The following is a 27,628-nucleotide window of genomic DNA, read 5'->3' on the forward strand; positions in this document are numbered from 1 at the left end:
AACTGTGTGTGCGTGTGTGTATCTGTGTGTGTGTGTGTGTGTGTGTGTGTGTACGTCAGTGAAACTGTCTCACAGGGACCTGATGTTGCGTTAACCTGAACATTATTCCGATGAGGCTGCAAACATTTTGCGCCGTAGTAATCGCCTCACTGTCTGTCTCCGTCTTTGAGACACACACTCTCTCACACACACACACACACACACACACACACAAACACACATTAAATGCATCCTGAATGCTATACTTTGCAAAAACACAATTTACTTTCAAAGGGCCATGAAATATGGACGGCCTTTATTCATTTATTTATCTATTTATTGAAATGGTGAGGCTGCAGACCCACGCTGCGCTCGGTCGGATACGTCTTGTGTGTGTGTGTCGGTGTGTATTTGTGTGGGAGTGTGTGTGTGGGACTGTGCGGTGGTCGGTTTATGTCTGAATTGCGGGTGCGACCCATTTCCGAAGGCATCCGAACCCAAGCTTTGCGAGCTTTGTGAGCTCTGGCTCTTACCCTGACCCTCCAGGTGAGCAGGAGGTCTGAGCAAAGCTCACTGACAGAACCGTTTACTGCATTTACCCTCCACGAACACCTCTGTGCTCCTGGACCTCGGCGGCTCTTTGGTATCTCATCACCCTGACGCGCTGAGTTTTGGACAATCCCTTAATATTTGAGAGTATCAATAATCTTCATTCTGCTGCTCCCTTCAGGAGTCTCCACAGCCAATCACCTGCCTCCATCTAACCATCTCCTCTCAAACGTCTACCCCCCTGTCCCATAATCCCCCTCTCTGGACTTCCCCCTGCACCTCCAGGTCTTCTCCATCTCTCCCCAAACCATCTCAGTGTTACTTTATCTCCAGAACATCGAACCTGTTCTCTGATGTCCCTTCACTGGCTCCCGGTAGCCGCCCTCATCGAGTTCAAGACCCTGGTGCTCGACTACCGGCCAGTGAAAGGAACGGCCCCGTTATATCTTCAGGATATGGTCAAGCCACATGTCCCTAGCCGTCCCCTCCGACCTGCCACCTCCTGGCGACCGTCCACCCCATCCCTCAGAGCCCCCAGCTGCCGATCCAACCGGTCTGGGCTCTTCTCGGTCTCGGCTCCTCAGCGGTGGAACGAACTCCCGGGAAAGATCAGATCAGCGGGGGCGCTGCCCATCTTCCGCCGTGAGCTGAAAATGTACCTCTTCACCAAGCACTACCCCACTAATGGCACTCAGCGCCCCCACACAAAAACAAAAAACCAAAAAAAAAAACGAAGAAATTAATGCATGAATGTATATGGTTTTGAGATGGCTATTTGGTAGAGTGGTGACTTCTGAATAACGACCACTGGTACTTTGGATCTTCGATTATTGAATTGCAATTTCTGTAAGTCGCTTGGGATAAAAGCATCTGCTAAATGACTGTAACATAATGTAATGTAATGTAATGTAACGATGGACTCCTTCCTGACCCTCTCCATCTTCCTCACTCCCACAGAGGAACCTCCACATCTTCATCTCTGCTGCCTCCTGTTCTGAACCCGGCAGCGTTGCTGGTCCGTTTCAGGTTATTAATGATCTCCTCGTTTAAATCCGGAGCAGAAGTTAAAGGTTATGTGCTTGATTGCTTTTACGTCCTCCTAGCTATCATTTTGATATATTTACCACTGAAGATATCTTCAGCTGTCTGCGTCTGCAAATTAGACTTGTTCAGTTAGATCTTTCCCCTCTGTGATGTTTTTGGTTGTACTGCAGACCTTCTCCACGACCCCTCTCCCACTTCGTTGCAGAGCAGCCGGATGGAATTCAGTAAACGAATCAGATGGGGTCTGATCAGAGGAACCCGCGCCGCTTCGTGTAATGAAGTCCTGCTGGTGGGTGGAAGAGATGGTTTCTAAGGACCTCTGCTGCTCCAACAGAACTGATATTTGCAGCTCTTTTGAACAATTCTTTCAAAAACACTGTCCCTTCTGAATATTCGGTGCAAATTAAAATGCCAATGGGAAGAGGAGAGCTGCAGCGCTTCGCGGCAATTGGGGCCTTTCTGTGTGGAGGATCCAATTTCTCCTGTATAGCCATGGATTCTCATCAGCTACTTCGTTTTCCCCTCGCCGACATACATCGAGCTGCATCTTGGGATGCTCCCCTCAGGGGTCTCAGCCAATCCTCTGCCTCTGTCTAACCCTCAGCCAATCACCCGCCTCTATCTAACTGCCAGGCAATCACCTGCTTCCGTCAAACCCTCAGCAAGTCACTTGCCTCTATCCATCTCTCATCCAATCACCTGCCTCCGTCTAACCTTCAGCCAATCACCTGCGTCTGTCCAACCTTCAGCCAATCAACTGCCTCCATCCATCTCTCATTGAATGACCTGCCTCCGTCTCACCTTCAGCAAATCACTTGCCTCCATCCATCTCTCATCCAATCACCTGCCTCCGTCTAACCCTCAGCCAATCACCTGCCTCCGTCTAACCCTCAGCCAATCACCTGCTTCCATCTAACCCTCAGCCAATCACCTGCCTCCATCTAACCCTCAGCCAATCACCTGCGTCTGTCTAACCCTCAACCAATCACCTGCTTCCATCTAAACCTTCATCACCAATCATCAGTGGCCACTCATGCTAATGTGATAACCTACACACACACACACACACACACACACACAGGCCGAACTGTCAAACCCCAGGCTCCGGCAGGCATCACTGCTCGAGAAGCAGGGTTCATCCTGGACCAATCACAGGGCCTCTTATAGAGACATGCAACCAATCACCCTCTCGTCCACACGTCTGGACAATGTAGGGTCTCCCGTGAAGCTCCTGCAGGTGTTTGGACTGTGGGAGGAACCCGGAGAACCCTGAGGAACCCCACGCAGACACCGGGAAGAACATAGAGACTCCACAAGGCAAGAAATCCAAGGTGAGACCTCCTGCCTGCGAGGAGGCGGAGCTAATCGCGGCCTCATGGACATTTCAGGCCCAGCGTAAAATGTTAGCTTCCCTTGCACAGCGGTGATTCAATGTTTATACAGTTATGAAGATGTTATTTGAATGACAGGAAAGTAGGTAGAAACATCTACACCACATCCTCTTCTGAAGGTCCTCCTTCTTACAGGTCTATTTTATATCCCGCCTCCCTGCCGGCAGCTGATCTACCACCTCCTCTCCTAGTTTACTCTAATTTCCATTTAATGTTTTGAGCGGAGCAATAAACACCGCCGCCAAAAGACATAGACCCAAGCGGCGATCAAGAACGGAGATGTTTACCCGGGCCTTGGCACGGGCCGGCGGACGGCTCCCGCCAGGCCTTCACCGACACCCCACCGGGGAGGAACCGGCCTGAGATCCCGGACTCTGAAACCCTAGGCAGGGTGTCCCAATTCTACAATTTCACTCGGGTACACACACACTCGTGGTATGCAGACACACACACACACACACACACACAAATCTTGCCATAGGCCAGAAGCACTTCCCTGTAATGGCAGAGGAGGCGTCATGAGCTCTTGTGAGAGTATGTGCAGGAGCCAGAGATCATAAAAAAAATGAGAAATAAAAGCCGATAGGCTCTGGAGGATGAGAGGCTTCTGATGTTCAGTGTTATACATGGGAAACAAACGTGCATGAGCATGTGCTCACACACGCACACACACCACACACACAGGTACGCCACAGGGAACTGTGCACTCCCAGGTATTGTTTACCCTGTACACCACTGATTTCAGCAACAACTCAGAGACTTGCTACATGCAGAAGTTGTCCGACGACACTGTAATTGTGCGGTGCATCAAGGGTGGACAGGAAGGGGAGTGCAGGTGCCTCGTGGAGGATTTTGGGCCGACCAGCTGCAGCTAAACACCACCAAGACCAAGGAAAGGGTGGTGGACTTCAGGAGAACCGCACCGCTGCTGTTGCCTGTCACTATTTAAAGGGAAAATGTGGAGCCAGTCTGCACTTACGAGTACCTGGGTGAACATCCAGACAATAAGCTGGACTGGTCCATATGCGCTCTACAAGAAAGGTCTGTCAATGTCTGCAACAAACTCCTGGTGATGTTCTGCCATTCTGTTATGGCCAGTGTGCTCTTCTATGCTGGGGTGACACACCAGATGTCTGGACGGACCGGTGAGGAAGGCAGGGTCTGTGGTCGACATGTAGCTGGAGACTCTCCGCAACAACCGAGAGGAGGACCCTGAGCAGGCTGCACTCCATACTGTACACCGTCTTCACCGATCAGAGGAGTTTGTTCAGCCACAGACTCTTTGTCCTCATCGCCATGCAATCGTTCAATGACACAAAGAAGGAGTTGAGCACAATGGACTGGACTTTGTGCCCCACCAAGCTGGATCACTGCAAGTCACCTTTTCAGGACACTTTTCCTACCTCGTTGGATTATTGCTATTATTGTGATTATCCCTCCGTCTTCTGACACTTTTCCTGCAGTCAGGGTTGCGGGGGAGGCTCGCCCATCCCAGGGCGATGGTGGGGTACACCCTGGACTGGTTGCCAGTCAATTTCAGGGCCACATACAAAGACAGACACTCACTTACTCATCCAGAGCAATTTCCCCAATTTTTTCCGATTGACCACCTGCATGTTTTTGGACCGTGGGAGGAAACCGGAGACACGGGGAGAACATGCAAACTCCACACAGAGAGGTCGAACCAGGTCCTCCTTGCTGTAGGGCTGAAAGCGCTAACAACTGCACCACCGTGTCGCCCTGATCTGTGCAATGTGTATAATTGATATGCAGCCGGACACCTTAATTTCCTTTGGGATCAATAATGCATTTATATTCTACTTCTCTACATACATCTTTTGATTACAGAAATGTGTCCACATCATGAAAGCAGGTGGACGGCGATAGTTGTACATGTCCATGCAGGTTTACCTCACGCCTCTCCATAAGCCGTGATGGTAACTCCATTTAGTTATGTTTTAAGCATTTGCTGGCCAAACTTAATTGGATAAAATTGATTTTTTTTTTTTTTTGTGCTGTTTATCGTGTTGCTGTTGCAGCCAAGCCACGTTCTTTTTTTTTCCAGGCTCACCGGTGACTTTCAACTCTTTCAATGACAGAATTGAAGTTTTGTGCGTTTCACCGACCAGAATGTCAAACAGCGGCACGGTAAAAAATGATCAGCCTGCAGGCTGTTATTCACCTTCAATATTGGGTTTGAGCAGCTTCTGAAACTGCGCGTGGAAATCAAACGGCTCTTTACTCGGAGCGTCTGGGTATGCGCTATCGGACATCTATCAGAAATACGATGTGGCTGAAGCTACAAGCATTGGGTTGAACTTAGAGCAACATGCACGGTTCTTTCTCTATAGGTGCATCAAACACTTTTAGAGAATAGTTACAGACACGCCTGAAGCATTCGAGACTATCACGAGGTCCCGGAGGTGCTACGCCAGGCAGGCGTACCCAGGATGAGCTGCGACTGGTGGCACGACCGCCGCCTGGAACCGAATGTGACATCAACCTATTCGAACCAACAACCGGGGCGCAACCAGGAGACCTTCTTTCCACCAGTGCTCGTCATGATCCGACCTTACAGATCCCTCTCCAGGCCTGCGGCTGGAGACGGAGTATGCAGATGATGTTGCGCTGTGAGGTTGCATTAAACAAAGGTGGCTACCCAAAACCTGAAAGATTCAAACCTCTCCAAGACAAATGTCTGGAAGAAACAACCAACGGCAGCCTATTCAGGGGGAAGACGAGTGGAGAACGAGTAAAACCCTAGATCTCTCTAGAAAGTCTGAATCCATAGAACCCAAATCCCACTGCGTTCCAGTAATGCTCTGCAATCGTAGCAGGTGGGCAGCCACGGACACAAGAAAGCATCCAAAAAGTCTACACAAGCTTAGCGGCTCCACCAGGCCGTCTGTGGATGCGTCTGACTTCAGACGGTCTGCTCGGACACCTGTTCAGGGTGGAAACTGACACACCTGCTCAAGAGAAAGCTGGAGAATTTGCAGTAAAAAGGAAGCTTCCGAGTACAGAGCCTGAAAAGAACAACGTTGCAAAAACCTGCTGGATTCACTGAGGGCGGCACCTCAAGGTCGGGGGACTTGGACCCTCAAGAAAACAAACTTCTGGAACTATGGATTGTAGCTGCAGGATGTTCTTAGCTGCTGCAGCTGCAGAACACAAATATTCAGGTATACATATATATATATATATATATATATATATATATAAATGGGAAACATTGACAGAAAATGTTCCCTCTTTCATTTAATTCAAACTGCTTGAATTTAATTGAATTCACTTTCTATTTTATTTAACTTTATTTTTTTTAGTCGCACGTTGTCAAGTTCTTCCCAAACTTAAATAAAAAAAAAAAACCCGGACGAGTGTGAAAACCCTCACCAAGTGAAATTACCCAGCGAGGGAACCCGGCAGAAACTATTCACTTTAATAGCAATAAAGATAAGGTGTGAAATGTACAGCGATGGCTGTGACTTCATTTATATCGCTGTGATTTCCCTGCTCAGGAGAGCAGATGAAAGGCAGCAGGGAAATGCGGTGCTGAATAATTCCTTGACAAATGAAGCGATGCCCGTTCCTATCAACTGAACCGAACAAGAGGCAGTTGAACATCTGAACCAGAACACAAAGTGTGAGATGAAGAAAAGCCCCGACTTTGTTCCACATATCAGAGAGGAAGAGATACGAGGCACTAAATACAAGGCGGCTTTATGCTCAGAGGGAGCCGAAGCCCGATCCTCATTCGCCCGCGCTGCTTATCGTGTACCATCGCATCGCTTCACACCGAGAAATTAGGCCCATGTGGTGATTTTTATGTGTGCGATCGCGGGGGTTGAGGGTTCCTCCATGTGCTGTTCCGATGGGTGAAGTCAAAACGGGCTGTGAGTTCTATATGTGTGTGTGTGTGTGTTTGTTGTCACTGCCTCCAGCCACCAACATCTATGTTGCACAACAACGAAACAAGTTGGCATGTTTTCTCAACTGGACACAATGCAAGACACATATGCGTACACACACACACACACACACACACACACACACTCACAAGTGAACGCCAGAGAGGAGCTGAATGCCAATGAAGGCCAGAACGGTGTGATTCCAACGTGGGGATAAAAAAAAAAAAAAAAAAAAAAAGAAGTGCCCCTCAAACTCAAGGCCGGAGTGGGAGCGCGGATGCTATGGATTTGCATTGTACTGCGGTGATGATGGATGGGGCGCTGCTGAGTCCGGGCATCTGTCAAAGTAATGGATGTCCCCGTGGCCCCCGAGTGATATGTTGTATATTCAAAGATGATTTGCGACCTAATCCTGCGTTGGTTTCAAACGTCCCCTTTCACCGATGGGGTGTACAACTCTTAGATATCGCACTCATAAGATACCCGACCCAAGGTACCCTCTTTATGTCCCGCACATGAGTATTTCCCCGTCCCCGGTGGACGACGGGAAACCATGGAGATCCATCATCGCATCGTGGCCAAATTGATTGTGATCTGCAAGAATCTGAACTCATTACAACAAACAAACAGGCTCAATTCACTACCTCAACCATTCAGGTGTCGTGCCCTAGCTCTTTTTGTTGCCTATTTTTGTTTACTTATTTTATTCTTGTCATTGCTATTGTCACACTGTTTATGTTGTCATCTAGTTTTGGTTGTCCATTTTTTTTTCCATTGTGTAGTCCATTCTTATCCTTGATGTTGCTGATATTCTATGGTTTCTATTTATTTGTGGATGTTTTTTTTTTTTTTTTGCTATTTTATCTCGCTATTTTCTTATTGTCTTCTAATTACCTCTTTTTATATTTATATTCATTGACGCTTACAACTGTTACGCTGCTTTGACAAAAGAATTTTCCCTGTGGGGATCAATAAATTTATCTTATCTTATCTTATCTTATCTTATCTTATCTTATCTTATCTTATCTTATCTTATCTTATCTTATCTTATCTTATCAAACCCGCCTTGTGGCTCACTTCTGCAAGCTGCGGCGCACAGATTTGGCAACATTAGCAGGTTCTGGAGCTAGATGTTGACTAATAATGATAGCATACTGCGTGCTTTTGTTTTCTGGATCCAGGTTTCAGTTTCGGCTGCCAACCAAAACGGTGACATTTGGTCGGAGGAACGTTGATCCGGACGTGTCAGACCCAAAGCCAACCACCCTGTCCTTACCTTACCCCGGTTAACACTTCTCTCCAAGTCCAGAGTCGTATCCACCCCGAATCTAAATATTTCATTATCTCCATTTGATGGATTTTTTTCAAAGTTCCATTTCATCCTAAAACATCCAATTCTCACCCAATTGATTTTTTTTTTAAATTCTATGTTCCATTGATCCATCAATCACTATGCAGGGCCGAGTAGCTCAGACGCGAGGAAATGAGTTTCTCTCACTCCGCCGGACATAATACACTTTTCCATTCCATACTTTTATGCAAATACACCGGTTTCTCTGGGATGTATTCAAATCTGGTGGAAGTGTCAATGTTTTTATAGGTCCGTTGGTTAATCCGCGCCGCCGACCGCCGTGTCCTACCTGTGACTTTGAGCTGCGTCGTCCGGCGCACCAGCCTGGACCCGTACTGCAGCTCGCAGGTGTAATTCCCCCCGTCGTCCTCCTCCACCTCGGGGATCCAGATGTGCGTGGTGTTAACGGCCACGGAGCTCCTCCACTCCACACGCTCACACTCCTGACAGGAGACGTTCACACCCGTTTAGAGACTGCAGAAAAGGCTTCGGCTCGCTCGCTCGGGGCGTTCGCGCTCCGTACCTTGTACCAGGTCATCTGCGGTTGCTTATACGGAGCCAGGTAGTCGTCGATGTCACGACAGGTGATCATTTTGCTGTGGGTGACCTCGGCCTTCTCTAGGTAGCGGATCTTGCTGCTGAAGCATTTCCCCTCGTCGCTCTCCTCCACAGTCATGGACATGGACACCTTCATGCAGTAGGTCGAGTTCCTGGGCAGGGGAGACAAACATTCGCGTACATTAGATGTGAAACTTAAAAACAGAGGCGTTGAGTAGCAATCGCCCAAAGGGTCTGACATCGGACCTCCGGGTCTTATAGGACGGGACGTGCCATCACCAATGCACCAATGAATGCCTTTATTTACAGTGACGTCTCACACCCTCGCCAGTGCGAGAATAGTATGTATACACAGCTGCGTTGATCGAAAAGCAGAGAATGCATTACAGGAAGATGACAATGGTTCACGCCGGGAAGGCATGAATCCTGTGATTGTAGCCTACAGTGACAGTGCTTGAGGAGAACTGCAACTCTCAGATGAACAAGTCACATTGGCGGTTCTCAAGGTCCACTTTAGCATCTTAACCCTGCGCTCGGGCCGGAGGACGTCAGGTGCCGAGCATCCGGCAGAGAAAAGGATTCCGACAGGAATATAAAGTGAATTATGGACACGTCAGGTAGGCTCACACGTGTGCTCCGCCATCTTGGCAAACATCTCTAGTATAAATGTAACTAAACGTAATATAAAATAAATGTAACTACTCCTTCATGTTAAATGATTTAATCTTATATTTATGACTCATTCAAATCAGGTTACATTTTGGATTATTCAATTATTGGACAATTTGTTGTTTTTCCGGAAGGCTAACTTTAGCATACTTAGCTCCGTGTTTGGTGTCAAAATGTCGACGTAGATCGACCAACATTGTCTCACAACACAAAAGGAAAACTGATTTTTCTCCTTGAAGCACTTCCCATATTTCTTGAATCAGCCTTCCATCTGCATCAGCTTTACTCTGCCTGGACATTTAGGGATCATTCGTATTTCTCGATTCCCCTTGTTGAAAATCGCATCGATGTGGATACACTGCGATCTAACGGCGGGATGTCGTCACTTCGCGGGTAAACGTGATCGGCATGAATTGTGGGAGGTGTAGTTTATGGTCAATGCACGTGTTGGACTTATTTATCTTAAGACAATCAGACCTTTTAAAATGTGGAGTCTTGAGTTTGACGCATGTGCCTGATGGGAAGCTGTGATAATAGATGTTGCTTTCTCCTGTCGGAGCTTCGGTCCTCCAGACACTCAGAGCCCATCTACCAACCCAAGTGTTTTTCAGGTTGTCAGATTCCGGCGCTCGCGTTCCCCGCAGGATCTCAGTGCGAGTGGCCTCAAATGGGACGATTCTCAACACATTTCCACATCTCCACCACGCTTTTCTGAACATGCTGTGTTTGTCTCTCATCAATCATTGTTTAAAAAACTAATTCTCAGTGACTCCTAACCCCCTTGATATTCCAGTGACAGAGAAGAAATTGGTGCAGAAAGACTCATATCGGTGCAAACTGACTCCTCAAATTGTAAGAAAAGAGGTGACGGTGCTCAGAACACCAGCTTCCAATCCGGGTTCATCGCCGCATTCAGTCCTCGGTTGAGGCCGCCGGTGCTTTCCTGTCCTGTGTTTAATACATGGAAGTGGAAAAGCTAATTCATTCATTTATTCTTCTTTTTTGCTCCAGATCAGGTTAGGCAGCAAGTTAGGCTATGCAGTGTGTGTGTGTGTGTGTGTATGTTTGTGTATGTCTTAGTCCAAAAAAAAAAAAAAAAAAAACCAACTCACAAACCCAGGCTTACTGTTCTGTATATTTCCTGTGCATCGTGTATTTGCAAGTGCATTTGCAGTCCCTATGTCCTCTATTGTAAGTCGCTTTGGATAAAAGCGTCTGCCAAATGCAATGTAATGTAATGTAATGTAATGGTAACCCGCCTGGACATCTGCGTGAGAGGGTGAACGCTTGTATGTCTGGTCCCGTGATCGATCCGGGGCGAACCTTGCGTTTCGATTAAGACACACGGCATAGAAAAATGAATTAGTTGCCACAAAAAAAAGGTGAAATAGTGTTGGTTTCTTCTCCCTTGGACGCAGCTCGCATGATAAGACGTTTTGTCCTTTTGTGAGTGACCGTGTTTCTACGTAACGTTTCTGAAGACGCATGCTATCGCTCTCCCCATTATCTCTGTTCGCAGAGCTGGGAATCGGACCGCCGTCCGTCTCCGTCGCCCCACGGACTCGGCTCAGCCGCTGAGCCTCGGATAAACCGTTGCCGTGCTTGGTCGGAGCCCCGGGTGACCTGGGAGACCCGGCAGAAAATGAAGTTGTGAGCGATGGCCTCCTTTGACCGCCGCTCAGCAGAGCACGACCGACACCCTCCCGTTCGTCTCAACCATCGGTACGGCTGCGGTGCCGTGTTCTCAGAAGCAACCAAGATGAATTAAATATATAAAAACTTCCTATTGCTACTTCCTAGAAAAATAAATCATTTCCTTCAACATATTATTCTTTGTGTTTCATTAACTGCTTCTCAACTCAGGCACCGCACTTTGTCTGCACGACACAGCGCTGCTACAGATACCGAGCCTCTGTCCAACACACACACACACACACACACACACACTGTGCCTGTATTGGTGTTGGAAAGCATCGGGGATCCAGCAGGCATCATTAAGTGACAACAACAAGCCATCGCTCATGTCATTCAGGGAGATTCTATAATGGCTTACTTTAAGGACTTTTATAATTTGTACAAACTTTCTCTCAAAACTCCTTAAAGGATTCCTTATAAAGTAAGGAAACAGCTGTAGGAGGGTTCTAGAAACTGTCACGCATGTGTGTGTGTGTGCGTGTTCACTTGTTTGTTTGTGAATGGTCCACACTTAAGGACTTTACATCGGATCATATTCACCCTTTCACACACACAAACACACATGCACACACGCACACACACACACACACACACACGTGAAGCCACGTCGGCAACCAGCCACAGGTAACTGTAAATCAAATCATCTACTTTCAGATCGGGAGTAGCCCCGCTCGACAGGCTCAGACACAGACGGCCCTCAACTTCAACGAAGAGCGATTGAAAAAAATATATAAATACATACATTAAAATACATTTTTAAAAAAAAAAGGAAGAAAAAAATGAGAAAAATGAATTTCTCTCAGTCATGCCTGCAGCAGCATACAGATATTTGTCCCTCCATCACAAAACTCCATGTGAGTCGATCTGATCATTTTCATCCCACACGTGTGTGTGTGTGTCTGTGTGTGTGTGTGTGTGTGTGTGCATATCTGCATTTCTGTGTGTGTCTAATAGAGGACCAGACCAGTTCCTCAGATCTAGCTGCTCTTCCATCCACCTGCGTCTCCTCCTCGCTGTTCGTTCCACTTGCACTTGTGAAACCGACACGTTATGGTTGATCAACGTACAAGAACAACGCCATCACTCCGTTTCTTCAACCGCCTTCAAGGATGAGCATCTTGTGATCTTCAAACTACCTTGACAAAGCGTGAGAAGACAAGATAAGACTGACGTGAAGGTCTAGGTCCGTCGAAGGTCTCGCCAAGTAGATGACCTCCTGGATCTTCATGAAGAGGAATGTAAGGAGACACTTGGACATCACCGGTGTCCTCTCAGGTGGAACATGATCCACTAACCCACGCAGCTGGACTTCTACGGCCACTGCTGAGCATGTTTGCACCTGGAGCATCGTGAGGAGCCGTGAGCAGAGGAGGTTTTTGCGTCGAAGGATCCGGGAGGTCGATTTTAGCCCGGCGTCCATCGGGACCGCCGCTGAGGGAGGTAGCAGCAGGTAAGCAGAGGTCCTCTAGATCAGTGGTTCTTAACCTTGTTGGAGGTACTGAACCCCACCTGTTTTACATGCGCATTCACCGAACCCTTCTTTATTGGATGGAGGATCGTTTCGTTGATGGGTACAAAGAACAGGCAGAGTAGCCTTTTCATCGAATCTGGATCCCTTCACCTTGAATTCAGCAAGCGCTATGTTCTTGTAGTTCCCATCTCCATGCAGCTGAAGGAAGCCGTCCCTTAGTTTTGCCGGTGCCGGACTAGAATTGCTCATCATATCTTTGCAAATCTTGCAGTTAGGACACCGATTCCAATCACGTTCCGTCATACATGTGAATCCGTATTGTACGTATTCTTCCGACCGCTTTCTTTTTTTGCCCGACATAATTAGTATGAAGGGATTAAAATATTAAGAAAGAAATCACATGACGTACCATCACGACAGTCACAAGTTACTACAACTGAGCGCGCCAAAATCCCCGCAGCACGGATAGGCCAAGCTATGTTGCGTGATCACCTGCAGCCAGTGATGTCATCACCAATATGTGTCTTGATCTCCGCCGAACCCCTGAGACTAACTCACCGAACCCCTGGGGTTCGATCGAACCCGGGTTATAAACCACTGCTCTAGATCCACGATGCTAAAGGTAATTCAAGCTTCTCCAAATTCAACAGCTGAACCTTCAAGGTTCTGTGGGAACCGTCCATGTGTTTGCAGAGCAGGTGGAGCAGGTTGTGGTATTAACACCCTTTGCTAACAGCCGCGTCTGAGCTAAAGAACGCTCGGTTAACGAGGATCTAATTCATCCTCTGACAAACAAACACATGTTCCCGTGCTCTCCTCCGCAGATGGCTCCCGACCATCCGAAACGTGTCCGGCTTGATATCGATGTTCGAGAAACTTTTGCGTCACGTCCCCGTCGATCTCAGAACGCTTCCTCCCCGGATGTTCCAGCTTCCGCGGGGCCGATGTTCTTTACTCTCCTTTTAATTTAGCGAGGGATCGTCGGTGCTCCACTGGTCAGAGACGGGGAAGATCGTTGCGTGCTGATTTGGAAATTAAGATGTATTTTATTTTGGTTGGTTCATTTTTAAAATGTCATAATAAATTGGATGATTATGGCGATCTTATCACATTTAAATAAAACATGTTCAAATATTTTTGTCGCTCTCAATAAGCGACGGTTCGTGCCAGGAAAAGGATGACGGCACACAGAGAGAGAGGATGGCATTTTTAGTTTGCTGCCGGTGGATAATTTAAGTTCAGGTTTTCTTTTCGTAAATACAAGAAGGAATCAAATAGATATGAAATAGATAGTATCTTGCTTAGAAGTAACATTCAACCCGACGTCTTTTATTTTCAAAATGTTTTGTTACATGCGGAAATATACTATTGTTTTTTCTGCAGTTGTTCATTGATGTTTATATATAGCATAAAGGAAAAAAAAAAAAAAAAAAAAGTTTATACGCCGTATTAATTCATTTTACATTTAAAAAGGGTTATGTGGCTCCTGTCGTTTCTTGCGCTGTGAGGAGACGGGTCCAAGTGGCTCTTTGAGTGGTAAAGGGTGAGCCAAGGCTCCTGGTCCACGTCTTTTTCTGCTCACCTTTCAAGAGGATACAGCTCTTCTTGGTCAGCACTGCTACATCTGGTGAGGGTCCCAACTGGAAACCATGGGGCCGTTACTTTGCCGGCCAAAGGACAAGGCTTCCGTGTTCCTGGCCTCGTCCAAAGAATAGCCACGGCCAGGACAAGGGAAAAAAATTGCAGAAAAGAAACCTCTCGGAAGGAGAACGGAATGGAAGGTAAGCGAGAGCTTCCGCTCCGGGCTTCAGCTGCAACCGCTTGATGGCAACGTGAGCCCTCTTCTTCCAGGCTTTGCTGGACTCGTGTTTTCGTGACGTCACATGATAAAAAGCTGGATTTAAACCAAGTTTGTCTGGATCAGGAGTGGACGCCGCGGTCGACCTGCACCTGAAGGACAAGGGCCATTCTTTTGAAGTCGGCGATGTCCAGATTCTGGCCATAGAAGACAGATGGTTGAAGAGAGGTGTCGAAAAAGCCATCTTTGTCAAAACACAAAAAACATCTCTGAACAGAGGAGGGGACCTCAGACACAACTTTCCACAAACGTACAACAGGGATCGATACCAAGACGGATTTGCACACACGGACCAGGACCTTCTGCACCCTCCAAACAACCAGGAAAGACCCACCACCAGAACCAGGTCCACATGAGCCTCAGTTCATGGGATTCAACAGGTTTCACTCCCTTGTTTAGCCTTTCCTTTTCCCATTCCAATCCAGGTAATCGCACAAAGTTGTTCTTTTAATCAAAAAAAAACTTTTAGCATAACAACACCCATCAACTCTTACATTCACATAACAAGCCAACGTAACCTAGACCCGCCCAAAACCCTGGCAGGTATATTTGTAAACTCCCCACAGGACATCAAAACTGAAGAAGCTCCGTGATGAAACATCTTCAAGTGAAGAAATTCAAGTCCAGGTGCCAAGACAAGAAGATTTCGACAAGAGTTTGTGTGGATCCACCTTCTGGGATACCTCACTTGAGTTGTCAGATATTGAAACTGATGTTTGCAGATCAGGCATCGGTTTGTAAACAGCAGTGTGTGTGTGTGTGTGTGTGTGTGTGTGTGTGTGTGTGTGTGTGTGTGTGTGTGTGCTCAGAGCATCTCTTATGACCTTCCAAAGTGGATCATCACTCATGTCCAACTCTCACAAACCATTGCAGTGTGTGAGAAGATGTCAGATGCCGAGTAGACATCATCCTCTGACAGGTAGACGCTCACACACACACACACACACACACACACACACACACACACACGCACACGCACACACACACACAGATTCATGCAGACACTTCTTCATCCCCTTGCTTTGATGCATTTCTTCTGGGAGATGAACCGACGCACCTGAAGGACCGAAACCAACTAATTTTTCTTTTTTTTTGTTTTCCCGTCGCACGGCGCTTTGCCGCCGTCCCTCCACCTGCCCGTCCGACACCCCAAAAAGCTGCCAGGCTTTCACCGACTCTCCATGACGGGGTGCAGATTTGGCACATTCCATTTTTTACCGTCGGTGATCCAATTTAATGTGGATGTGAGCGCCGTGTCAGACGCGTTTAGCGCTCGCTCGCTCGGCTCCTCGTAGGAATGCAAATGGGGCGTGGGCGTCGAGCGCGTGTTCACATCTGCCGGTTGAAAACGGCCCCGAAGACTGGAAGATATTAAAGATCGGCACGTTTAGCGTCTGAACACACCTGGAAACACCCGAGTTGTGTTGAAAGTCGTGCGAAAACGAGGCGCTCGGCGGGTCTCCTTTCCCCGTGTCGGTTATTATCCGGGACAAACAGGCGACGCGCTGCTCTGAATTTATTTCGAGGCTCTGCAGAACACGCAGGAGATATAATGAACACGGCTCAGCGTGATTATATCCTCCCACAGCTAATTACAATATGTTCATGCCCTTTTTGTTTGTGCCATTCTAACAGAATGCAGAAGGGGGAGTCGTCATGATGAGGCGGGAGGAAGGAAGGGAAGGCGATAGACCAAAAATAAAATTGCGTCACTTCCTCGCAAACATCTCCTGGACGTGTCGCTGTGTTTTCACCTACTCCAGATAATCCGTGTCATTCAGTCAAAGCATCGCTTTTATTTTTCCAGATAATGCCAAATAAATGACGCGAGTCTTAGTCAGACGCTGAAAGCGTGTTTCTCCTGAACGCACCAACCATTGTCTTGGAAACGGATCTGCTTAATTATGCAAACAAGGAATTTGGGTTTTATGTAACATCTGTAAGGGAGAACGCAGATAAGCGGAGGTGGAACCTCATCTTGGGTATTCTGGTTCCATGAGTCTGATTGGCTGTAACCTTCAGTCAGGGCTCCACTCGAATGTCGGGATTGTGTTATGAAACGGGGTTTTTGGGGAGAAGAACAGCAGGCAGCTTGGTTTCTTGAGGTCCATCACTGCAACACCAAGAAACTCTATGAAGGTGTGGATGAAGATTCACTCCTACTTTTCCTTTGGGTTTTTTTCAACCTTCTCCATCTAACCTTATTCTCTGTATCCTCCTCTCTTACACCAATTACCTTCATATCCCCTCTCCTTACATCCTTAAATCTTTTCTTCGGTCTTCCTCTAGACCCCCTGCCTGGCAGCTCCAATTCCAGCATCCATCCACCAATATATTGACGCTCCCTCCTCTGTGCCAACCATCTCAGTCTGGCTTCTTTGACCTTCTCCGCTAAACATCTAACATGTGTTGTCCCTCTGATGGACTCATTCCTGATCCTATCCATCCTGGTCCATCCTCAGCATCTTCATCAATGTTCCCTCTAATTTTTCATATGTCTGGAGATACAGACAACCTCCCTGAGCACACTGAGGACCACAGTGAGCAACATTAGATGTGCTCGCTGTGGCCACACACGGGTATCGCACCTGGAATCATGGCTTCCATTTAGTTCATATTTTTCCATCAGAAAACTCACTTACTACTTTAGCTTCGGCGCATGTTTTGCAGAGCAGACCTTTCTCACTCAAAAAAGAAAAAATATCGCCCAGTTTCCCCGCTTCTTCTTCTATTTGCACGTACTCCGACAGCCATTCCACCTTAAAAGAACCGCATTTCTTTTTAACTTTCGGTTGGTGAGTGGACGTATCATATTTACTGCCCACGCGTTTGGCGGCGTGATAAGGGGTTAGCATTAGCAACAGTTACCTCTGTCACACTATTATTATTGTTACGTAGCGTGTGGCGTGCAGACCACGTGCGCAAGCACTGTCAATGCTGTGATTGGCTGCGTAGCGTAATTGCATCATATAGTATGATTGGCTGGACACCTGTCACTCACTGAGTTACACAGCAAAATGATACAGAAAAAATCTTATATATCTAATTCATTTGCAGTGCGCTCACTGTGCTGGATAGGTTTTCTTGGGCGCTTAGAGGGAACATTGATCTTCATCTCTGAGGCCTCCGGCTCTGCCTCCTGTCTTTTTGTCATTGTCACTGTTTCTAGAGCATACAAGTCTTGATAGTCTTGTATCTCTTCGTACCCCTGACACTTTTCTCCACTCGTTCCAGCCTGCTTGAACCTGTTTCTGTGTCTCATTTCCACACTCTCCATGTCTCTGGACCGTTGACCCTGAGTACAGGTGGTCCTCACTTGACAACAGGGTTACATTCCAAGGGGTCTGTTGTTAAGCGAGTTTGTCGTAAAGCGAAAAGGCGTTTCTACCGTACTACCGTACACTATTTGCATACATATCGGCCATTTATTCCATGCTATTTTACCTTTTTTTTCCCTTCAATGTTTATATTTGCATGAATATAGGCCAATGAAGAAGAAAATAAAGGACGATTCAAACAAGGCAAACTTGTGAATTCCTTCCGAAACATGGAAAACGAAGAAACTGCAAACTTTACAGAAAATTAGAATATTGTGATGAAGTTCTTTATCTTCTGTAATGCAATTACAAAAAACAAAACATCTCATACATTGTGGATTCCTTACAAATCAACTGAAATATTGCAAGCCTTTTATTATTTTAATAATGCTGATTATGGCTTACATCTTAAGAAAACTCAAAAATCCTATTTCAAAATATTAGAATATCATGAAAAAGTCATTTTTGTTTTTTTAATTGCATTACAGAGGATAAAGAATTTTATCACAATATTCTAATTTTCTGAGACAGTCCTGTAAGCATGAGTAAGCGCACACAACACATACTCACTCACAACTCCGCTTCCAGCACATTCCGTGCTTACTTTAATATTATTGCAAAGCTCGTCATAACTCCGAGTCGACGTTAACAGAGTACGTTATTAAATGTGGACCACCTGTACTTGAAATCCTCCAACTTCTTGATCTCCACTCCTTGTCGCCTCACCGTTCCACCCGGGATCCTCTGACCTTCATTCCTCTCTAGATTCTCCTCAACCGGTTTTCTGCTCTCACAATAGATCACAGTGTCGTCTGCAAACATCACAAGACGTGATTTCCCAAGAGTTGTAGTGATGGCAATTAAAACTGACATGAATGATATTGTCCAGGGTGAATGATATGCGAATGTTTGGATGTCAACGGCCCCGGTCGAAGCCGTCCAATCGCAGCCTGCGTTATAGGTACCAAATGACGAAAAACAACAATAAACCGTGAAGATGTAGCGGAGACGATCAAAATGGTGTCCAAGCAAACTTCTGTCCAGCCTCAGACGGTCGGTGAAGGTCAGGGTGAGACAAATGGTGCAGGGTAAATGTTCCTAATCTGTCAAAGTCAGGGTGTCTAATGTGGACGGAATAATTAGCTCTTTGGATTTTAAAATGGCCTTGAAGGGAGGAGGTGAACTATCCTTCACCTGGAGGGTCAGGCTGGGATGCAAACATCAGACCCCGGCTCTGGGGCTCCGGGGGTCGGCACTGTTTTACTGGCTTGGAATTTTCCCGTGCAATAACCCTGAATTATACACATCAATGTGGTATTTATGGTAAAATTCACTTGGAAAAGTCCTACATGTCGTCTTTTTGTAATCATATACGCACACCTGTAAATACACGTTACATATATTTTTACATATCTTTAATTTTATTTTTATCATTTCTTCTGATCTTTACTGTTTTCAATTTTATTTTCATAATTTGCTTTGTATTCTTTATTTTTATATACAGTTCTTTTTTTGATTCTTCTCCACTTTATTCCGTGAGCAAAAGATGCTTTCAAGAGAAAGCAATTTTTCCCTTGGGGATCAATAAAGTATTCGGATTCTGATTCTGATTTTGTGGTGAGAAAAATACACGTGCGCTCGACAGGCCTAAAACGTGTTCACGTTTTTGTCGACAGCCGATAATCAGTCCTTCTCAGCTGTCATGACTGCCAGGACCAGGACTCGACATCTGCTGTTTTATCTTCGCACTTCCTTATTTTATCTACTTAGAAATGAATTAATTTAGAATCAGAATCAGAAAAAAAGATAAAAATAAATATTTGTCCCCCAGGGGCAATTGGGGGGCACAAAGGGTAAACACATCAAATTATGAACGTTAATTTATTAGTATTTTTTTAACATTAATTTATGCAAACTACGTGTTGATTGATTTCAAAATGCATTGAGTTATTTATTTCGCTGTTTTATTTATGAATGGATCTATTTTATGCATTATTTATTTGGTTTATAAACAAAAAAAGGCATTTTCACAGCACTTCTAATTAATACACTTTAAAAAATGAAAAAGTAAATGAATGCAAGCGATCATCGGGCATCGGGTCGCTCACTGGGACACTCGGACATTCACCCTTCGAGAAAATTCAGGGTCTCCAGTGAAGCTCCTGCATGTTTTTGGACTGCGGAAGGAACCCGAAGAACCCTGAGGAACCCCACACTCGCAGAAAGGCAGGGGCGCCGACCCTGTCGCCCTTAAACAAATATATTGCTGGTTGAAGTTCCGCATGAAGACACTATGAGCGCCTGATAAAGATGAAAACTATTCAGGGAACATCTCCGCCCTGCAAATGGCGGACGCTAATTTGAATATCTGTCTCGAGTATAGAGGATGACTTATGGGGTCCAGGACTTTATTAACCTGACAAGATGATGGCTGGAAAAAGGAGGAGAAGGAGTCCACACCGGGAAAGGTCAAACAGCGGAGATAACAAAGGGACTCCTTGGGGTTTGTGGCTCGTCTCCGTATATTTGGATACGTTTTAAAGCCCGGGGATTCGTCCTCCTCACCAGATGGCGAGGAGAGCTGGTGTTCATCGAGACGATGGAAGGAGAAACAAAGAAACATCAACACTTGTGCGCCGTGGGTGGACTCACAGGATTAGAAAAGACGCACAAATAAAGGGTTGCTCTTTTCCGCAAATAGGACCGGAAAGGGTCGGTCCACTCGATTAACAGCAGGCGCGGATTGATGAGAATTTAATTTCCCACGTATCTTCGGGACAGGTCTTCACAAATCCATTTATTCTCCAGGGCTGTGAACATCTAACGGCACGCACGCGGAGATCCCGGGGTCGATGACGCAACATTTACAAGCGTCATCACGTGGAGGAGAAAGCACGCCGGGGGGCGTTTTGTATGATCATGATAATCGTCCTGATATTCTGATATCATTGGAATATCATTGGAGAACTTGGAAATCAGGCGTCGTTGGAGATCAAATCCTCATCCTTCTGATGGACGGGTGAGTTTTCGCACACTGACGCGCCACTCAACGCGCTAAGCTAAGCATAGCATCGCTTACCAGGTAGGATTCAGTTCACTTCAGGTCACTTGAATTAATAACAATACTAATCCTCATAACAATCGTCAGAATCTTTATGAGAATCATTGTAATATAAATATGAGCAACAATCATGATTATAATTTTTATAATACCGTCATTTCCGGACCATAAGCCGCTTTTTTTTTTGCACGTTTCAAACACTGCGGCTTAAACAATGATGCGGCTAATTTATGCCGCCAAAACATTTAGCCTCGTCACATGGGACCAATGAAATTACCGTGAAATTCTGAAACCGTTCAATTTCGACACTGAAGAAGATGACTTTAATGGTTTTAGTACGCGGGAGTCAAAACAAAGATACTGAACAGCTGGAGTAGGATGAAGCAGGGATAGAAAACGGATGAACTTTTCCTTGTGGTATTTTTTATTAATCTTTTTCATCAGCCGTGTTACAGGCACTGTTCGGAAAAAAAAACAAAAAACAACAGCATTTCCACTACGTATTTGTGGATGTTATCGGTCTGTATTTAACTGAAAGTTTAAAAGAATGTTTCTGCATAAATAACTCACGTTACATTGTGGACACCTGCGGCTTATAGACAAGTGTGGCCCATATATGTCATATATATTTATTTGTTTATTTTTAGTCGGTGCGGCTTATATTCAGGTGTGCTCAATAGTCTGGTAATATAAATTATGGTAATAATAAACAACGACAGTATGAAGTTAGTTGGTGTTAGAGAGGAGGATACAGAGAATAGGGTTAGATGGAGAAGGTTGATTCGCTCCGATGATCCCTGAAGGGAAAAGCCGAAAGGAAAAGAAGAAGAAGAATGAACAACAACAACAATCACTAACAATCCCCTGCCTCCACCTGACCTTCTCCTCTGCATCCTCTCCTCTCTTTCTCTAACTTTCTGTCCTCTTTCCCTCCATAAAGCTCCTCTCTGGTCTTCAGAACACCACTACTACTTCTACTACTAATACTGGTGAAATGCTAAAAGAGCCTGATGAGACGTTTTTTCCACAAACGTATAAAATGAACAGCTCTTTTGTACCAAAAAAACAAACTTTACGGTCAATATTTCCAGTTGTTCCAGTTCAAAATAATCTTAAACTGTTACTGCTATGAACTGAGCAACACCGTTGCACAAACTGCGATGTGTATTTCTGAGCTGCAGGACTGTGGTGACCGAGACAACACGCCTTTCTGATGTTTGATGTCCAGGTTGACATTCGAACATCAGGAAAGCTGGAAAGGTAAAGCGGCGTCTGGGCCAGAGACCGGAGCTCTGCCCGCCATCTTTTCTCCAAAGCGAGTGGCCAACATTCATAACCTTTCCTTATCGACATGTTTTTTTTTTTTAACTTTAAGCTCAGCTCTGGTACCTACAAAGACCTGTGTGTGTGTGTGTGTGTGTGTGTGTGTGTGTGTGTGTGTGTGTGCTGTTCAGGGAGGGGGTTGTAATTCGGTAATGTTCCTCAGAAATGGTACGGCTGTCCACTGGAATATGAATAAAACATGAAATCTCTTTCTCACCACGTCTTCATGAGCTCCTTTTGCATCGATTTAGACAAATATGAAATGCGCTGCCACGCGGCGACAGCTATCGGCCGCGAGCACAGACATTCTGCTCCGCACATTTCAAACCAGAATAAACACACATCATGACTTTGAGTGATATTACAATTCTGAAGGCTGGAAACTACACCTGCTGGAGGTGCGGCGCCCTGCGGAGGAGGTACGGGAGGAGAATCCGGGGGCCGGCGGGACATTCGTCTCTATGTTTCCTTTGTGTGGGATGTGAGACGTTTTCTGATTGTGAGGGTTCTCCAGGTGGGAGAGAAGAAACACCCTTCGCATAACCTTCACAAACACGTGCACGGAACTGACCGCAGCCGATGTTGGATGCTGCCTGACCCTCCTGCAGAAGATACAACTGTACGACTGTATACTGGCTGTTCTGAGTGATAAGCTGGCTGCACACACAGACTGATGGAATGTCTGCCTATATATATATATATATATATATATATGAGGAAAAAAATATATATCTATACATACACATACATATATTTATATATGTATATCAATATATACACATATATACATATATACATGCATTTTTTTCATGTATATATTTTTTCTCCATACATATATAATTATATATATTTTTTTTTTCTGTTGTCCATTTTTATCCTCGATTTTGTTTTTCTCTCTGCTGTCTATTCATTTCAGGATTTCTTTTGCTATTTTCTAACTGTCTTCTAATTGTTTCTCTATTTATATTTACATTCATATTCATATTTATCGACACAAGTGTTACGCTGCTGTGACAAAAGAATTTCCCCAATGGGGATCAATAAAGTTTATCTCATCTTGTCTAATCTTATCTTATCTTATCTTATCTTATCTTATCTTATCTTATCTTATGTTCTTCTACATAATGCCTGTTTGAATGAGTGGACACATGTATGTCTATATGATGTATGAAAAAGTGAGTCAGTGAAAGAGTTGTGAATGAGAAGGTGAGCGGTTGGCAGTATAGAGAATGCATGGATGTATGGATGTATGGATGTATGGATGGATGGATGGATGGATGGATGGATGAGTAAATCTCTGAGCGGTCCAAGCTGTCACTCTGCAATAATCCTGTGTCGTGTCCTAACCCAGGATTCTGTTATTGTTTACAGGTACGCGCTCATCATTTATTCATGTACTTTTCTTCTCCACCAGTTATATTTGGAAAGGGAAGTGAATCCATTAGGATGAGCCCCGGGATGAGACCACTTCTTTCTTTATTTCTTTATTTTTCTATTTCCCCGACATGACAACATGAGCTGCCCCCATCGCGACTGCTCAGGAGCCTTTTGACAGTGGGGCTGCAAAGCATTTGGTTTGGGAGAGGCAAATACATGGGCAGCCTATGCATATATATGTGTGTGTGTGTGTGTGTGTGTGTGTGTTACGAGCGCAATCATTTTGTTTTAATTCCAAATAGCCTTTTACTGAAGGCCATTGTCCGTGGTCTAGCATCCCTTCCAAACATGGCGGTGAGCTCTCTGGGGGCTCCAGGCACTCCGCTTTGGCAGGGAGCGACTATCAAATATTTGTGTGTGTGTGTGTGTGTGTGTTAGCAACACAGCACTCTTGAAGGGGAAAAAAAAATATACATATCCCATTTCACAAATTCAAAATGCGTCGTAAATTAATCTCCAAACCATCTCGTAATCCTCCGTGTCCTCCTTGTCAATAAATCAAGCGGAGCCCCCGCAATTAGCCTCCTCTAATCGGGGCGCGCTGCCGGAGGACGTGCTGAATTATGGCGCTAATGGAGGGGATGCATCCCGGCCAGCAGGCACGCGGTGCCTACCTGCACGCAGCAGCACAGCCACGACTATCAATCTGAATAACAGGCAGGGACAGGAGGCACACACACACACACACACACACATATGCACAATTGGGTCACATTCTTTTGCAAATTAATACATCAATACATGTGATATTATGCTATATTATATTGCATCCTGTCTGATGTCAACAGCTTGGCTGCTTCAACCATACTTAGAAATGCTCTCATTTTTTTTTTTTTTTAATTTTATTGGACCTTATTAATCCCTCGCGGGAAATTCCTCCCTGCATTTCAACCCATCATGGATGAACCATGAGCTGTTGGAAGCCATCACACGGCGCCGGGGGAGCAGTTAGGGGTTGCAGTTAGTGTCTTGCTCGACAACACTTCGACACACTAGGAGGAGCCATCAATCGAACCGGGATTGTCGGGTTCCAAGGACGACGGCTCTGCCTCCTGCACCACGCGGAGTACGAGAACCTCTCACAAAGCATACATGTATGCCTCAGCAATCCTGGGAAGCGTTTACACGCCGAGGGTGTTGCTCGGTATGCAGCTGACGCTTCTCCGACCAGACCCTCCGGTGATTTGGTCCAGAGATTTCCGGCGGCCGATGCCGGTTCCACAGGCTTTGACTTTCCTCTCGTGAGAGTTTTTAAGTCTTGCGTTGCAGTCCGACCCCAGAGGGACGGCAGCACGTTTCAGGAGCAGGACGTGTTTTAAAATGGCAGAATTAGAGCTCTTATATGGTATCATTACAGCTCCCGATGCGTGGAGGAGGCTTAAATCAAGCCTGGAGTACAATCTGATTTGATCACATTTCATCAACGGCACCAAATTGAGGAGTCCGACGGGACTCCGACTCTGCAAACAGACGCCGAACGCCATTCTGGTCATTCTACGACTAAATGTTGTTTGATTAGAACTTCTCTCAACAGCAACGCTTCGGAAACCCGTGAACGCCATCTGCTCATTGCACCTCATCCGTCGCAGCGAGGCCTGAGGGGAAACCTCAGCCTTTCTTCTGATGACGTGGACGCAGAGAGAACAATGGGACGATCGGATGGTGAATTACTCGATAATGGGCGGCACATAGGCAAGCTGTATCTGGATATATGTGTCTGTATGAGCTTGCATGTCTCTACATGACACACGATTGAATGGTTCTATGTGTTCATGAGGTGTGGATCAGATGTATGTTAATGAGGAATTGGGAAATTGTTTAGCAGCAGCAGCAGCAGCAAGGCATGCAAGGACATGACAGCGATAAGCTAAAAATAAACAGAGTAAATAAATGTGTAAAAGTATAAGGTAAGAATAAGAATAAGAATAAGAATAAGAATAAGAATAAGAATAAGAATAAGAATAAGAATGACTTTATTTATCCCGAAGGAAATTGTTGTGCCAGAGTTCCAGAGAGACAATAATGAATAATAGCTGAAAGTTGTATAAGAAGTAAAAAAAAAAGAGGGGGGGATAATAAGAAATACAAATAAACTATGAAGTGTCTTAAGTAACAAGTGAAGACTATAAAGTGTCTTAAGGTCTTAAGTACCAAGTGAAAGATAAGGAGCACACAAGAGTATGAAAAAATATTTTACATGTAGCTGTTATGAAATGAAATATTGTACAGTTATAAACATATATACAGATAAATTATTATAATTAACAGTAAGTGGGTGAGATTTTTTTTAAGCTTTATGATTTTAAGATTCCCTGCGGCTGAAGGGAGAGGAATTAAAAAGTCTGATAGCATCAGGTAGGAAAGACCTCCTGTGGAGTTCAATGGAGCTCCTTGGTGGAGCTTATTTACTGATATACAGGTTTAAAAACTGTCTCGCTGTCTAGCGAGTGCAGACGTGTCAAACTCAAGGCCAATGGACTAAATCTGGCCTGCAAGAACGTCTTAAAAGGTCCGATTGTCTTAAAATCAGTCAAAGGCCTGCATTGACCATAAACTACATTTCCCGAAATTCATGCCGATCATGTTACCCGCAAAATGACAGCATCCCACTATTAGACTGCAGTGTATCCACATCAGTTTGATTTTTAGTGGAATTGAGAAATACAAATAATCTCTAATTGTCCAGGAAGTGAAAAGTTGGCGGAGTTACATTTATTTTATCACACAGCTGCAAAAAAAGATAACAATGGAGACAACAGACTGATTAAAGATCTCCCACATCTTGCTAAATGCATTAGAGGGTCTGAGCTTCCTGAGGAAATACAGTCTGCCCATTCCTTTCCTGTACACACACTATGTTGGATCTCCGGTCCGGTCTGTTGCCATTCCTTGACGTGCACGTGTGCAGGATTACACCGCCTTTTTGTTTGTTTGTTTGTTTGTTTTTTCTATTCTGTTGTCCATTCTTATCCTTGATATTGTTGTTGTTGTTATTCTCTCTGCTGTCTATCTATTTATGGATGTCTTGCTCTTTTCTAATTGTCTCTCTATTTATATTTACATCCATATTTATTGATACAATAACTGTTACGCTGCTGTGACAAAAGAATTCAATAAAGTTTGTCTTATCTTATCTTATCTTATCTTATCTTATCTTATAACCCCCCTCCTTTCTTATTGCTGATACCATCACATACAAATATACATCGTGATACCAGGCATTGCGATGTTGTCGTCCGGGATTTGCAAGAATGAATGGATGGTTGTCTCGACACAAACGATGAATGAATGAATAATTATGTATTCACATATTTCAACAGCGATGATATCTCCTAATATTTAATGTATTTTTCGTACTTAAAATCCTTACATATGCGTAAGAATTGGCCTTATAATCTGGCACGCCTTATTTATGAATTCTTGTTGTCCCTACTGACCTCCAACCAATTTTATGTGGCACACTGCACTCAAAATCTGTCAAAATGTTTTAGTGTAACTTTGACTCCGCTTGATTGATTGTCGGACTGTTCTCACCTGACATTGTACGTGACGTTATATTAAAGTTGAGTTTTTGGATGAATATAGGTTGCAGCGTCAGACGATGTTAGATAACTAATTATGTAGTGCTGGAATACAACACGCTAACTTCAGGTGTTCGCTATCGCAATCGAGAACATCACGTTGCACGCTTACCTCCGCCACTTTTTGTAATACCGGTACGTACTGCGCTTCAACATAATATTTTGGTACCTTTGTGTTTATGAGGACCCCCAAAAACGGAATTCAAACTCATGGCTATCAGTCATCAATAGAGCAACTGCGAAAGAATTCAACATTAATGAATCAATGGTACGGAAGTGGAGGAAGCAGCCAGATGAACTGCGCCAAGTAAAGGAAACCAAACAGTTTCCAAGGAAACAAAGAATGAGATGAATAAAGTTTGGCTAAACTGACTGTTTTGTTTTGCTTTATTTACTGTATGTTTTATCATGCGCCTTATAACGCAATGTGCCGCAC

At 45.1% G+C, this 27,628-nt stretch overlaps 1 protein-coding gene across 2 annotated transcripts in view; it reads right to left on the minus strand.

Moving 5' to 3' along the window:
• Window positions 1-27,628, minus strand: part of il1rapl2 (interleukin 1 receptor accessory protein-like 2) — a 305,106-nt gene that overhangs the window by 92,729 nt on the left and 184,749 nt on the right. For both annotated transcript variants that reach the window (XM_086178714.1, XM_086178713.1), the window contains exons 5-6: window positions 8,746-8,932; window positions 8,512-8,665 (exon numbers count right to left, since the gene is read on the minus strand). In XM_086178714.1, the coding sequence (XP_086034840.1) occupies window positions 8,512-8,665; window positions 8,746-8,932 (341 nt within the window). The remainder of the gene's footprint in view (window positions 1-8,511; window positions 8,666-8,745; window positions 8,933-27,628) is intronic.

The sequence above is a fragment of the Fistularia commersonii genome, chromosome 31 (genome assembly GCF_037954325.1).
Source record: "Fistularia commersonii isolate RoL2024-O1a breed Wild chromosome 31, RoL_Fcom_v1.0, whole genome shotgun sequence".
Taxonomy (NCBI): Eukaryota; Metazoa; Chordata; class Actinopteri; order Syngnathiformes; family Fistulariidae; genus Fistularia; species Fistularia commersonii.